This window comes from Ammospiza caudacuta, chromosome 16, assembly GCF_027887145.1.
Source record: "Ammospiza caudacuta isolate bAmmCau1 chromosome 16, bAmmCau1.pri, whole genome shotgun sequence".
NCBI lineage: Eukaryota > Metazoa > Chordata > Aves > Passeriformes > Passerellidae > Ammospiza > Ammospiza caudacuta.
Genome location: NC_080608.1, coordinates 9,418,415 through 9,433,704, shown reverse-complemented (window position 1 = coordinate 9,433,704; position 15,290 = coordinate 9,418,415). Strand labels below are relative to the sequence as shown.

The 15,290-nt window shown below is 49.9% G+C and overlaps 1 protein-coding gene across 1 annotated transcript; it reads left to right on the top strand.

The window, feature by feature from the left end:
* The first annotated feature begins 222 nt into the window (after positions 1 to 222).
* On the top strand, positions 223 to 8,177 carry PITX1 (paired like homeodomain 1). The gene is made up of 3 exons (XM_058815343.1): positions 223 to 395; positions 3,156 to 3,361; positions 6,034 to 8,177. The coding sequence occupies exons 1-3, from the start codon at positions 233 to 235 to the stop codon at positions 6,571 to 6,573; spliced, it is 909 nt and encodes a 302-aa protein (XP_058671326.1). The 5' UTR covers positions 223 to 232; the 3' UTR covers positions 6,574 to 8,177.
* Positions 8,178 to 15,290: the final 7,113 nt, after the last annotated feature.

Sequence of the window (15,290 nt, the reverse complement as noted above, 5' to 3'; positions counted from 1 at the left end):
CTGCCTATGCGGCCGGAGCGCCGTGCCTCTCCCCAGCAGAGACAACCGCCTTCCAGGCACTGCCCAGACTGCTTCCGACACCCTTAAAATAATACTGTTAGTAATAAGTGGATTTGCTTTTGGTTTTTGTTGATTTTTTTTTTCTTCCTTAAAAAAAAAAAAAAAGCTCCTTGTTCCTTTCTGTGTGGAATAAACACCTGCAAACTCCCCCAGGCAGCCCGGCGCCCCTGCCATGGATTCCTTTAAAGGTGGAATGAATTTGGAGAGACTGCCTGAGAGCTTGAGACCCCAACCCTCCCATGACATGGCTTCCAGCTTCCATTTGCAAAGATCCTCGGAACCCAGAGACCCGATCGACAACTCAGCCAGTGAATCCTCCGACACGGAGGTGCCAGGTAACCCTCCCCCTGCCCGCGCCCCCCCGGCCCCGGCCCGCTCCCCCCGCGCTGCCTCCCCCTCCCCACCGCGCCTTCCCCGCGCGGGCCGCCCGGGGGTGCCGAGCCCGCGCCCCCCGCGTACCGGAGCCCGTGGAGGGACAGGGCTGAGCGACAGCTGCCGGTGATCGCGGCGGCTCCATCCCGAGCGAGTCCCGGGAACCGGAGCCGGGGGCAGGGGCCCTCCTGGAGCTGCCTCCCCCACCGTGCCCGGCGCTGACAGCCCGCCCGGGGGACACATGGCTCCATGGTCCCATCCCCGGAGCTGCTGTCTTTTATTTATTTTATTTATTTTTAAATAAAAAAAAAACTGTCGTTATTAATTGATGGGGTCAGGAGGAAGGGGGGGGGCTCTTCGGGGAGTGCGGTTTTGCCGGATGTTTCTGAAATAATGTCAGCTTTTGCCCGGGTTTATTTTCCAGCTCGGGTGGTGCAGAGATGGAAAAAGATCTCTCTGTCAGCGAAAAAAAAAAAAATTAAAAAGAAAGAAAGGGCAGGCAGAGCTGGAGACGCAGCGTGGGGCCGAGGCAGGCAGCGCGGGCCGCCGCGGAGGGGATGTGCGCGGCCGCGGAGAGGGTTTGCGCGGGGCCGAGCGCTTTCCCCGCAGGAAAAGGGAAGGGAAGGATCCCCATGCCCTGACCACCGTGTGCGAGGGCTACAGGGAACGCTGGGCTCTCTCAGATTGCATTTAATTAAAACAACAACATTTTTAGAATGACAAGGGAAAGGTAGAAGACAGGAACAAAAGCTTGAAGAAGGAGTGTGATATTCCTTCTCCAGCAAGATTGTTTCAGAGGGAGTTTATGTTTTATATACTTTTAGTTTTCTAATAGCTATTGTTGCTCTTGGGAATTTTAACCTAGAGAGTGGCAGTTGTACGAGTGGGTCCCGAAGTGGCACTCGGTGATATAGAGGGTTTGGGTTGTGCCTCCCGGCCTGATTCGCAAACAAAGTTAGAGACCGGCGTCTGGAAGGGACTCTGAGATTAGAGGGGATTATTGGAGATTAGAGAGGGAGATTTGCTCCATTTTGCCCTACCCCTGTGTGTGACCCCACGGTGCTGCCGGAGGGCCGAGGAGCTGCCTGCTTTTCTTCTCCGAGAACCTGCAAAATTCCTTTAGATTTTATTTTTAACGGGGAAAAAAAATACTTTAAAAAGCCTTGCGTTAGAGATTAGATATGCCTTGCAGATTTGGAACTGTATCACAGCCCTGCGCTGAGGCCGGATTTTTAGGGAGGACCGGGAGAGTTAAACCAGCGCTGGGCGAGGGGACCGGAGCCCACCGGGGCCGCTGCCGCTTCCCGATCCCCCGCTCCCCCTCGGCCCGGTTTGTCCGAGCCATTGGCGGCCGAGAGCGGGAGGATTTGTTTTGGCGGGGATGATTTTTGTTTCTGTTTCGCCGCCGCCGGGCCATGCGGCTGGGCCGGCGTGGGGACCGAGGGCCGGGGGCGATGGGGTCTGTGCTGAGAGGCCTTGGGTTGGCTGCAAACCCCGCATGCCATGGGCCCCTTTTGGGATCCGCTGAGCAGCTGTGGTTCGCTCGCACCCTCGCCCCTTTCCCTGTGCAGGGTTCCCAGCAAGGTGCGACCCAAGAGTGACTTTGCAAGGACGAGCTCTCCCGGGCTCTGGATTCAGCACACGATTATTTTTAGACTCCCGCTTACCTCGCAGAGGTCGGGGCTGTACAAATGCCCCCGGGCCCGCCGGCGGCGGGAGAAAAACCTCCGAAAGGGGGTTAAAAATAAAAACAAAAACAACTCTTTAAAGGAGGAGGAAAAAAGCTCTACAGGAGAAAACTCGCCGTGGTTTCTCCCTCCTGCAGCAGCAGGACCGAGGCCGGGGCTTGGCTGCGGCCCCCGGCCCTGCACGGCCCGGCCGCACCTTCCCCGCTCCTGCGGGGCCCAGCCCGGAGCATTTCGGTTCAGGGCCTCCAGACCCTCTCCGAGCGCTGCAGCCGGGACAAACCGGGCCCAAACCGGGCCGGGAGAGCCAGAGAGCCCGTTAGGAAAGGGGAGAGGGGGTTCGCAGGGACGGTGTTGAATTCCTGCTCCCAGCCCGCGCAAATCTCGGCCGAGAAAACCCTCCTGGGTGGTTTCTTTTTTCTTTCCTTCTTCCGATACGATTTTTGCGGAGGGCTTCGCTCAGCCCTGTGTTAAAATAAACAGCAAAATCCTAAAAGATGAAGAATAAAATAATTATGAAAAGAGAATGAAGCGGGGGAGCAGAGAGGGGCCTTTTGCAATTATTTGCTCCTGGGTTTTCCACCCTTGCCCTTCCAAAGTTTCCTATCGCGGCCGAGCACAACAAAGACAATGGAGCAAAGATCACGCCTTGGTTTGGAGGGAGCGAGAAGGTGCCGTAGAAAGGTGGAGCGGGCGGTGATACGGGCACCCCGCTCCCCACGAATGCGGTCACCCGCGTTGAGCCGCTCTGGGGGTCCCTCCTGCCGCATCCCTGGGTGCCCTGGGCCCGGCAGGGCTCCCTGATCCCTCCCCAGCCGCGCCGGGAAAGGCCGGGATGGGCTGCGGGGCTCGGGTTGGGTGCAGGGCTCAGCGGGACACGAGTGGGTGCCCCCACGCGTGCCTCCGGTGGGGTGGGCAGCGCTGGGTGCGGGGCGGAAGTGTCTGCCTTTGTGTGCCTGTACTGGCAAAAACACTAAAGCAAAAAACGCACAAAACAAAACTAAATAAACCAACCATCCCCAACCTGACCCCTCGCAGAAAAAGAGCGAAGCGGCGAGCAGAAAAACGAAGACGGGGCCGCCGACGACCCGGCGAAGAAGAAGAAGCAGCGGCGGCAGCGGACCCACTTCACCAGCCAGCAGCTGCAGGAGCTGGAGGCCACCTTCCAGCGAAACCGCTACCCCGACATGAGCATGAGGGAGGAGATCGCCGTGTGGACCAACCTCACCGAGCCCCGAGTCCGGGTAAGAGGGGCCGCAGCCCCGCCGGGGCGAGCTCTGCCCTGGGGCCGCCGGGGCGTGGGGGGCTCGGGGCGGCTGTCCCTTATGGGGGAGCGCTGCCACGGCTTGCCCTGGGCTGGGTTTAATGACCAAAATTGGGATCCAGGTCGGAGAGGAGAAATTCAGCTCTCGGCCACGGGGAGATCCGCCCGGAGCGGGTTAGCGACCGTGGGCCTTGCGCTGAGGACCGGTTCGGAAAGCGGGCGGCGAGCGGGGCAGGGAGCAGCGAAAGGCCGGGGTGGGGAAGGGTCTGACTGTGGGGGGAAGAACCCTCGGGACCGGACGAAAAGCGTGGCAGGGATGGAGCAAAATCCCATCCGAGCAATTTCCCCTTGCTCTGGTTATTCCCAGTAATCTCCACGGCCATGTCCCAACAAACCCCTGCCCCTGGCTATCGCCACAGCGCGATGGCGAGCCGAGTCCAATCCGCACGGAGCGGTCTCGGGGCCGGCCCCTCCCGGCCGCGCGTCCCCCAAGGCCGCCGGCTGCTTGTGGAGGCCGAAAGCGAAGGGCAGGGGCTGGGGAGCGGTCACAAAGTCAATACGAGCTGAAAACACAAACCTGTACCGCGGAGGCGCTCCATTTTTACACGCCTCGGAGCCTATGCCACCATATATATATATATGGTGTGTGTATATATATACATACAGTATATTTATTTATTTATTTATTTATTTATTTATTTATTTATTTTGATATATGTATATGCGCCCCTCTTAGCCAGAATCGAGGGGCTCGGTAATGTTGGAGCACACAGCTAGAAACATATATGTGTGTGTGTGTGTATGTGTATGTATATAAATATATATATATGTATGTATGTGTGCGTGTGTGTTTCGGCAATTCCTTAGAGAGATTTATGAGCGAAAGATCCTGGTAAAGAAGGACCGGGCGAAGCGGCTCCGTCACTATGGATCTGTCGCTGTGTCTCGGTTTGTCCACATTCCAAGTGCTTTTTTTCCACCCGAGACATTTCCCCGCGCGGTTTCCACAATGCTCGCACACCGCGGGACCGTGGGCTAAGCGCAGGAAAAACGGGAACTGCGGAGCGAAGCCCCACTACACGAAAAATCCACTTTTTCTTTTTTTTTTTTCTTTTCGTTTTTCGTTTTTAACTTGGCAATTAAACCTTGAGTGACCAAATCGGATTACAGAGATTCTGCTTTAAACATTTGAAAAGTAAACACCCATTTGAAACAATTGCGTCTGAAAGCATTGTCTTAATTGAGTTTAAAACAAAACAAAGCCTGAACATTAATACTGGTTGAATATTTCAGGGAACAAATATAACTAAAATATGAGTTGCAATTAACATAATTTCGTTCTCCTTCTGTGTGGAGATGTTTGGGTTTGATGTTTTGAGATGGCAGATTGCAAATCTAACCTTAATTTGCTATGAGGCCTTCCTTTAAAATGTCTAGGAGCCATAATTAAAACTATTACCCTCATTTTCAGGAAATTCCTGTCTGGAAGCACCTTCCGAGGAGTATATTACAGGTTTTGAACATGTTGGCTTTCGTTTCCTATTTATACAGGATTCTTTTTATTATTGTTATTTTTTAAAATAGACTCTGCCATCCGTTCCCCCACGGAGTTTCCATCCTCGGGCCCGGTATTTAATAATAGTTGTGCCATTTCTGCGTCGGGAGGGGAGGCCCCAGGAGCCGCCCCCGCCCCCACGCCGGCTCCGGAGGGAGCGGAGCCTGCGCGGGGCCCGGCCCGGTGTCCGCGGGGAGCTCCCGGGCCCAGACCCGGTGGGACAAACCCGGGCTGCGCTGGGGAGGATGCTGCAAGGGAGGCTCGCAGCCTGGGCGCCGGCAGCAGGCAGCAGGATGCAGATTTTTAACCAATTTTTAAAGATTTTTGAAGCTGCCCGGCTTCAATCAGAGGGGACTCAATTGCTTTCCGAGGGCTATATATGTAGTGTATATATGATTATATATATATTATTGTGTATAAAAATAATCAGAGACTGGAACAGGTTTTCGCATCAAACATCAGGACCAGCCCCTCTTCTCTGTTTCCTGGTTAGGGCTGTAAATTCTCATTAGATATAAAGGCAGAGGTTGCATCTATCCGAGGGCGATGCAGGGATTGATTTTTTTTTTTTTTTAAACCTAAACATACTAATCTAATCCCTTTTTTTATGATCTGTAACAGGGGGCTTTTATTACACGGCATTAGCGTTCGGAAACGCGGCAGAGCCGGGGCGAGCCGGCCCTAATCAGAGCGGGCCGTGCTTCGCCCCCCGTCTGGCTCCGGGAAAGGGCTGGGGGGCCAGGGGGGCGCAGGGGGATGCAGGGGGTCGGGGGGACGCGGGGACCCGCGCAGGCACCCTCGGCACAGGGAACAGGGACGCTGCGCGCATCCCGGCCGGCGCATCCCGCTGAGCAGAGAGGGATGCGCGCAGAGCCCGCGGGGCGCGCAGGCACCGTGCGGAGCGGGACCCCGTTCCGCGGGGCGGGGGGCGGCGGGGACAGGCGGTGCGCGGCCGCGGAGCCGCCCTGGAGCCCCGCAGGAGCTGGCCGGGCCGCGGGGAGCAGCGCTGGGCCGCGGATACCTGCTCTCCGGCGGTGGGTGGGGGGCTGCTGCGGCCCCGCACTCACCGAGCCGTGTCGCTCCCCCCTCCCCACCAGGTCTGGTTCAAGAACCGCCGAGCCAAGTGGAGAAAGCGGGAGCGGAACCAGCAGATGGACCTGTGCAAGAACGGCTACGTGCCCCAGTTCAGCGGGCTGATGCAGCCCTACGATGACATGTACGCCGGCTACCCCTACAACAACTGGGCCACCAAAAGCCTCACCCCGGCGCCGCTCTCCACCAAGAGCTTCACCTTCTTCAACTCCATGAGCCCCCTGTCCTCGCAGTCCATGTTCTCGGCGCCCAGCAGCATCCCCTCCATGAACATGCCCTCCAGTATGGGCCACTCGGCCGTGCCGGGCATGGCCAACTCCGGCCTCAACAACATCAACAACATCAGCGGCTCCTCGCTCAACTCGGCCATGTCCTCGCCCGCCTGTCCCTACGGGCCGCCGGGCTCGCCCTACAGCGTCTACCGGGACACTTGCAACTCCAGCTTAGCCAGCCTCAGACTGAAATCTAAGCAGCACTCCAGTTTCGGCTACAGCAGTTTGCAAAGCCCCGGCTCCAGTTTAAACGCCTGTCAGTACAACAGTTGACGGACTTGACACAAACCACCTCCGACAAAGCACCGCCGACAAAGCAAAGCAGAAGCGAAGCGACGTTTAACGGAAAAGAAAAAAAAATTTATTAAACCCGATGATGATTAAAAGCAAAACCCAAGCAAGTGAGAGAGGGGAAAAAATAAAATAAAGCACACACACACCCTCCCGCCCCCCCAAAAAAAGGCCCAAAATCTCCGCGGACTTCGACTGTCTGGGAAAAAAAAAAAAAAAAAGGCAAAACAACGATACAACCAACAAAACAGCGCTTTAAAAATATTTTTTAAAACATTTAAAAGAAAAACCACCTCCATCTAAAACCGTAAACGGACCAGCAAACTTTTGCGAGAGACACCGAAATCTGGTACATGGATGAGTTGCAATTTTTTTCTCTGGATTATGCGGGTTGTATGTGTTTACTTGAACTTGCACAGGAGTCGGTACGGCGGCCGCTGCCCCGCGGGGAGGGCGGCAGGAGGGGACGCCTCGGTGGTAAGAGCTGGTGGGACGGTTCTTGGCCGCTTGTCGCACGGGAAGGGTTTGGTTAATGTTTACCACTGAGAAACAGAATCACACTCGGAAAAAAAAAAATAAAAAGGTTGGGGGATGAGGGGAGGGGGAAAAAAAAAACCAAATCGCAGAGTAGAATCTGCAGGGGGAAAAATGGTTGAAATATTAGGTATGAAACTATTAAAATAATAATGACAAGGGTCAACCACTTATATAAGGTTATATTTATATCTACCGTTGCATTGTGCCGGATCATTGTCCTTGGCCGTTGAATAAACTGTTTTTAAAATGCATGATTCTTGATGTTTTTTCTTTAGTTGGAAGCTCTAATCCAGTCATTCCTGATACTAAGCAGCTCAAGGTTCCTACCTCTTCGTCCTTTCCAAAAGACTGCAGTATCCCCGGTTGTGAGAGAGCACAGAAACCCTTCAGCAAGGCGAAAACTGTTCATCTTTTTCCCCATCCTTAAAAGTCTTATCCTGATAATGAAATTATCATTCATCTTTATTTAAATGCAGGGGGTGTTTTTTCTCTTTGAAAAGTAAAACGGAAAAGCAACCCCCGTTTATAAAGTCTCGAAAAAAAGACGAAAAACGGTTTGTTATGAAGTGATTTCAGATACTGCATCTCTGCTAGAGAAACAGAGAGCCTCGGCGTCCGGAAAGGTTCTTAGCAAAGCTGAAAGCGTTCCTCGCTTTTCTAAATGTGAAGGAAAAACAAGGAACCAAAAAAATTTTCTTAAGGTGTTATTATCTTAAGGTGTTATTATGTAAATATAGATACTTTTACAAGTGCTTGTTGGAAAAAAATAAAAACAACAAACAAAACATGGAAATTATAAATATGATTTTTATTAATACGCATACAAAAGGCATATGAAGTTGAATTGCAGGCATATTTGTTGCTTATTTTTGTCGATACTTATTACCTGTAGATGACAAAGAGACATAAAATGCACACGGTACTTCTTTCCCAGTGTATTTCACACCTGTGGTAAACGTTACGCTGGATGTTTCAATTATGCTGTTGTGGATAAGGATGCAGTATATATATTGTTTTATAAGTTATGTTTTGTGATTTTTTTTTTTCAAAATTAAGAGCATGGGAATAAAAAAGAAAACTTTAAAAAAAAACTAAACAGAAACGAAATCTAGAAATGCCTTTAATGTTCTTTTCTGGCTGGGTTTAAGAAAGCGACTAAACAAGAAGAAAAGCGACTTTCTGTCCCCCTCCCCGTGGTGACATTTTGGGGATCCCCCTCCCCGTTTTCCCCGGTAGCTGCGCCGTCTCCCCGCGTCCCGACAGAGAAGGAGCCCCGACCCCTGCCCCGCTCCCCGGGGCAGCCCTGGCAGCGCAAACCTTCCCCAGGTCCCATTTTATTTTATTTTTATGGCAGTGTTACCGCTGTTTGCCGGAGCTGGGGATCCAGCCCTGCTTGCCGCTGCATTGCTGCATCCCACCGTGCCGTGAGTCGGGTTTTTCTCCCCCAAAGAATTAATCCCCGCATCCTGTATCCCTCCGTGGGTCGCAGCCCTGGCACTGCCCCTTCTCCCGCAGTCCCTCGTCCCGTTACCCTAAGGTGCGTTTTTCTCTTGTTTTTCCAAATCCCCCGACATTCTGAATTTTAAAGCTTGTTCGATTAATTCTCCCTCTCCTTTGAGTTTTTGCAAGCACAAACCCCTGTGATTTAATTGCTATTTATTTACTATCTATTAACTATTTCGATTACTATTAATGTTTTGCCCCAATTGCCAAAACTGCTATAACGAATCAGTGGAATAGTCGCAGCCGGCGGCAGGAACAGCCACGGCCGGGGCCCTTTCCCGGCCCCAACGCGCTGTTTGCGCGGCCGCCGACGGCCCCGTTCCCCGGGGATCGCCGTTCTCCGTGCCCCTGTCCCGGGCTGGGGGGCTCCGCCAGGCTTTGTCCTCATCACGGGGTCTCAGCAGATCAGATCAGAGTCTCCCCGGCCACCCCATCCCTCTCCACAGCCACGGGAGTGTCACCAGAGCAGCACAAGGACTGATTTAACCCCGTTTTCCAGGCGGGAGGGGATCTGCCAGCCCTCCGCTGGGATTTTAGCCAGGATTTTAGGTGTTCGTTTTCTCCTGTTCCTGGAGGTAGCACCATTAGCCCTGAGTCAGAGCGCGGCGTTCGCGTTTTGCCAAAGCCTGCCCCAGGTTTCAGTTGTTGTGGGAGCCCTGAAGCGCCCAGCCCCTCCTGAAACTGCAGGAAAGAGCTGGGGAGCAGGGACACAGGGAGCAGGGACACAGCCTGCTGTCCTCTCCAGAGTCCCCTCGCTCTGTGACTGTCCCACGGAAAGCCGATCTGCTGCTGCTGCGGGGCGACATTTGGGCATCTTGACGCATTTATGGCTCAGGGAAAGGAAAATTCCAGGGAGACTCTGAGCAGAGAGCAGCTCCTTCACCTTCCCCGTGCGCTTTTACGGGCGCAGCCTTTGGGTCTCCCCCACAATGGCTAGAGCCTGAATTATTCGGGGGTTTGGGGTGTTTGAGGCACGGCTGTGCACTGCCTTGCCCAAGCACGTTTTCCTTAGCGATGTGCCTGCGGAGGTGCCCAGGTGTGTGCCCACGCTGGGGGCAGCCGAGCTAGGCTGTCATTTAATGCTTCATTACTCCCCGAGTCCCCACGGGGGGAGGGCAGTGTAAAACAGCGCTCCCCGCCACCCTTCTCACTCGGTTTTGAACTCCCCTTGCCGGCATCTGGCTGCTGGTGGGTGTTTCCACACACCGGAGGCGATGGTTTTCCATCCCTCGCCCTGCACATTCCTCCCGGCGGTTTCCAGCGTGTGAAGCTGGAGTTCCTGAAGCTGCATCACTTGGATCCCGAGGGGCTCCATCCCGGTGGGACTGCACAGAGTCCCCAGACTTCTGCCTGCTGATTGCGGGCTTTGTCAAGGCAGGCAGATCCTTGGAGCCAGAGAAACACCGGAATCAAGTTTTCCATTTGTTCTGGGTGTGCTGGCTTACCTATTAGCATTTCCAAAGCAGAGCTGCCTGGGGAGAGCTTTGCCCGGGGTTGCTGGGGAATGCTGCGTGGTCCTGAGGGGTCCCAGACCAGCCCAGGAGCGGCTGCGCAGCCGAGCTCTGGCTGCACCAGCCCAGATGAAGTTCACAAATGCCTCAGACTGCACAGTCCGTTCAAGATTAAATGTCTTCTAATAAAAAGCTGTGGTCAGTTTAATTCTAAATTGCATACTTCTCTTTATCTGTGGCCTGGAACTCGGCAAACTATGCAAAGTCCCATTTAAATTAATAGGATGCTTCAGTACAGATTTTAATGGGGTTTTGTATAATAAAAATAACACCTAGAAATGCCCTAACATTTTGCTGCAATCTTGCAACAAAAGTCAGTGGAACTGGGATAATAAAAATACAGGTTTTATATGAAACCTATGAAGGGTTTGTCATTAACTTCAGTGGCACAGTTTCAGGCCTTATTATTTTAGTATATGCTTGTATAAGTAAAAATTACTTTATCGATTAAATGAGAATCTGCGACTTTTCTGTTTCAGTCTGGCAACTTGTATGTGAAATATTTAGTTTGATGTTATCAAAACAGCCAAATACACCAACTTATAAACCAGCCCATTTACAAAGACTGAGAACAAACAAAAATACAAAATTACACAGTGTTTTTGCTCAGTTTGCCCATCAAACAAAGCTGAGTTGTTACTTTTAAGAAAATACTTCATATCCCTCCTTTAATCTATCAAAGAGAACAGTTCTCTGCTCAGCCTCATAGAAAACAGTAAAAACCTCCATCAAAGTAAAATATATTTTAATTAACAGAGCTGCAAAATAAAATCCACAGCTATGCAGCAAGCCTCCTCTGCGGCTCACCATTGTGTGAACTGCTTGGACAAGCTGCTCTTATTAACAAGCCATGGGCTACACTCTGTTCCAAACTGATTAAGCAGTAGGGCTGCAGGCAGATTTCCTATCAAAAATGTTTCAATGGCAGCCAGCCTGTTCTTCTGCAGAGTGATGGGTTTTTTTACAGGAAAAAATAATTTGTTTATCCCCAGCTCCAATTTCTTTAATGAAGAAAGCATACGCACAAAAATTTTATTTACCAAATAACTTCCCAACAAATAAAAATTCTCATAGGAAATAAAAAGAAGAAAAATGAAACAACACATGTATTTGATTTTTTTCCCCCCTTCTTCACTCAACCATTTCTTGCAGAAAGCCAGGTAACAATGCTCAGCCTCTGCTAGAGACAAGCAAATTGGCTCTCAAATCTTCCCAGGAGATCAGTGGAGCTGAGGAAGGCTTGTGCCCGGGGCCAAACCCCAGCGATGTAAATGAGCCCAGAACCAGCTCCTCCCGACACCTCTGCCCATGCAGCCCTGCAATGCGCGGCAGCCTGAGATTTCTCCCCGGAATCACATGTAAAACAGCACTCGCTCCGGGTTGCTAATTCAAGTCTTGCAGAGCAACTTCAGACCTCTCCCGTCAGAAAAAAAATCCCAGAAAATCTATGCGTTAATATGCAAAAAACCCAAAAATCTGACCTAGTATGAGCAGGGACAAAGTAGTGGCTGTCCCCCAGAAGCACAAAGTAATTTATATTACAGGGTTCAAAGTGATACATGCCTGGGTATAGGAGATTAGCAGTGCGATTTTCAAAAGCCTTATGTGAGTGAGGACCAACTTTAAAAAAAAAAAAAAAAAAAAAAAAAAAAAAAAAAAAAAAAAAAAAAAAAGATTCACTGAATAAACCTTGGTGTGAGATTTTCCTAGAAGTGAGTTAGGCACCTGGGATTTAGACACTAAGGGTGAGACTTTTAGAGGGATTTAGATGTCTGAAGATACAGCTAAGTACACAGTGGGATCTTTGAAAGCACCCAGTACCAGTGTCTACCAGAGGTTTCTGCTCTGGCTCCTTCTGAGGCTCCACTGGCTGCTTGGGTGAAACAGTGAGAATCCAAAGGCTGGCTCCTGGCATTTGGGCGCCCTCAAAAATTCCCATTCTCCCTCCACTCCCTTCTTTTCTTTTTTCCCAGAAAGTCTAGGAGGAGAGTTCACTCTTTTAAGAGCTAATTCAGGAAAGTACTTAAGCACACAAGGAAATTACTCAATGAAATGCTTCTAGGCATGAGGTGAAGCCCTGGTCCCAGGGAGGCCAGCTGGAGATCTGTCACTGGCTGCAGAGCAGTGGGGCTGTGCTCCATGGGTAACCACAGCACCCCACTCCTCTGCTGTTAAAGCCAGCAAATTAAAGTTCCTTAAATTTAAGAATAAAGTTAGGCAAGGTGCAGAAAGCATTTTGGGGAGTTGTGCTCTCACCATCCATGTTTTAAGTCAGATCCCAAATTTAATCTTATGGTCTCACAAAGCAAGACCACACTCTTTAAACATTTACAGGGACAGGTTTTGAACCTTTGACAGAAAACCTGGAAAGCAGATGAGAATATTGGGGGCCAGTCTGGGGAACACAGGCATCAGCCTCCCCTCCTGCTCTGTGGAAGGCAGCAGCTTTGGGGAGCATCCCAGAAGAAGGTTCAGAAGTGGAGCCTGGGGCTGGAATGTCCTGCACAAATCTCTCTCCAGCCACAAACAGACCATGAGCTGAACCTCACCAGGCAGGGGCTGGCACCTCTGCTCTGGTCACATTTGCAGGGGGCGTCATTTGGAAAATTCAGAAAGTGCCAATCCACGGTCCTGTCTGCTGTCCTGACCTGGAGCCACCCCATTATTTGTACCATCCCCACACACATCACAGACACCCATTCATTCCAAGGCTCCCCCCTGCTCTGTTGGCCAGTTTTACATTTCTCCCCCATACACCTCGTTCCTCACCTGAATATCTCATACCAATAATAGTCTACTGCAGGTCTACCTGGAGATGTGATTTAACCACAGGTTACATACCTCACTCTGTTCTATACATCTTCATCAATCTGATCTCTGATCTGAAATCAGAACTATGAATTACATGATTTATCTCCATGCACCCTCTGAGCTCTCTGCTATAACTCCTCTGGATGGACGTATTTCACTTGTTCACCTCTCATTTAGCCAACCCTGCTCCCCCATTGCCAACAAAACCACATAACTTTAGAATACATAAACCTGACCACCCATTTACCTAATCTTCTTTCTTATGGTTTAACACAGTTTAGTATCAGCTAAATAAAAATGTATCACATATTTCTACCCATTCCTCTAAGATGCAAGGTTAAGATTAAGTTAGAGACAGGGTTAAGGTTTATGGTGTAGAGTTAGGGTCAAGGTTTGTTGGAATTGGGCAGAGATTGGGTTGGAGTTGGGATATAGTTGGTTCAGCATTTAGCATTGTGTTTGGTTTGCAGCTGGGTTTGGGTGAGGCATGGGTTGGGTGTAGGATAGGATTGGTATCAGGGACAGGGGGAGATCTCAGTTTGTGCTAGGATTAGCTAGGGGATGCAGTTTTAGGTGAGGTCAGGGGCTTGGATTAGCACTGTGTTCAGATACTTTTGGTTTAGATTTGCATTAGTGCTATGTTAGAATAAACATTAAGCTAAGAGTTGTGTTTGTGTCAGAATTTAGAATTAGTGTTAGTTTTAGGATTGATTTGGGAGTCACATGTCAGCCTTGATCATGTAATCTCTCTATGCTTATTTCTTGTGCAAACAGATCTGTTCTCTTTCTGTCCATCTAATTTTCCCTCCTACACACCCCTGTAGGTGTTCATAGGTGAGTTTCATAACACTTAATAATCCATTTTCCCCCTGTTTTCTCATTTACCTGACCTCTTAGCCTATTTTGCATATATTCATGTCTCACAATCTAATATATCTCTCATATACTAATGGCTCCCATCCTTTCTTACAGCACTAATGTATTCACCCCTTCTGATTTTGCCTGTCATGCCCAAGACATCAATGCAGCTACTGCCACGATTAACGATATTTTTTCTGTTTCTTTTATACATACTCATTAAGGCAGCGCCTGTGACTACTTACCTACCTAATTAATCTGATGCAAATTTCAATTAATCTCTCTGGATTTCCATAGTACATCCCAAACTATATATTTTCATCTCCCTCCTTGTTCCATCCATATTCATTTCTCTGCTCACTCATACCCACTCTGATGAGCTTCCTGGTACCCGCTCATCTGAATGTGCACCCACATCCTTCTTCATCAATCATCCTGTCCAGGATTTACTCTTCCATTAAGCATCTTTCTAATTTGTACCATCAGGCTAATTTCTCAACACTCCCAGCTCATGAATACTCCTGTCTCCTTATCTACCCAATACCTGGTCCAACCTGTTAGCTTGCTAATTGTTTCAAGCTTGGGTTTTTTCAGCATAATCTCTTCATTCTGCATGAATTTTATATGCAACATATTTACTCCATTGCTATTTTACCTCACTCCTCCTAAAATGCTTTTTTGCTTTTCCCCATATCTACTCCCCTCTCCAGTATGTACACTTTATATTTTTTTTGTGTGCATTCATCCCATGCTTTCCCCACTCCCCTATGTCTTGTACATCCCTTTTTCACAGTTCCCTGTCTGTGTGTTTGCAGGGAGTCTTGATCACCGGATACCCTCTCTATGGAAGCTGCTCATCCATTATCCTATTCACTGCTCATCTCTTAACTCTGCTATTGTTCCTCTTTTATCTGCTCCTCCTTCTATCTACATTCCCCATAGTCAATGGCCCATTCGCCCTATCTGCACATTTTTATTGCCATATGTTTATTCCATTCTTCCAGCTATCTTTCCATTCCTTTACCCACCCAACACATATTCTGTCTGTTGTCAACTTGTCCCTCTCAATCTAATCTCTTTCTCTCTTGGCCTTTAATTTATTAATTTGTTCTCTACAGCTTTATGTAGTCAATATTTCTAGCCAATATGAGCTCCTCTGATAGTTCAGCCAGTATATACAACCATCTCTTCATCTGCCACCCATCTGATTTCCACTCAGCTGAACTAGCCTCAGAATACTCCCAGTGTTTTCCCAGTACTTCCAGTGGATCACCTTTCCCTTGCTATATCCATTTTGCTCTGTTAGATATGTTAGCACCACTGCTGCTCATGTCACTGGACTTTATGGAGCCAAACATCTCTTTACATCCTCAAACACATCAACAGACACAGCAACAGTTCATGTGTCCACTTGTTTCCTTCATTCCACTGTTTCCTGCTGTCTCTGTACTTATTTCCTTGCTACCTATCACAGCTACA

What these genes read in the sequence shown, in the direction of transcription:
- PITX1 (XM_058815343.1), top strand. Translation starts at nt 233, where the DNA reads ATGGATTCCTTTAAAGGTGGAATGAATTTGGAGAGACTGCCTGAGAGC. An exon ending in CTCCGACACGGAGGTGCCAG is followed by an intron (nt 396 to 3,155) that starts GTAACCCTCCCC and finishes GACCCCTCGCAG; the next exon opens with AAAAAGAGCGAAGCGGCGAG. An exon ending in TCACCGAGCCCCGAGTCCGG is followed by an intron (nt 3,362 to 6,033) that starts GTAAGAGGGGCC and finishes CCTCCCCACCAG; the next exon opens with GTCTGGTTCAAGAACCGCCG.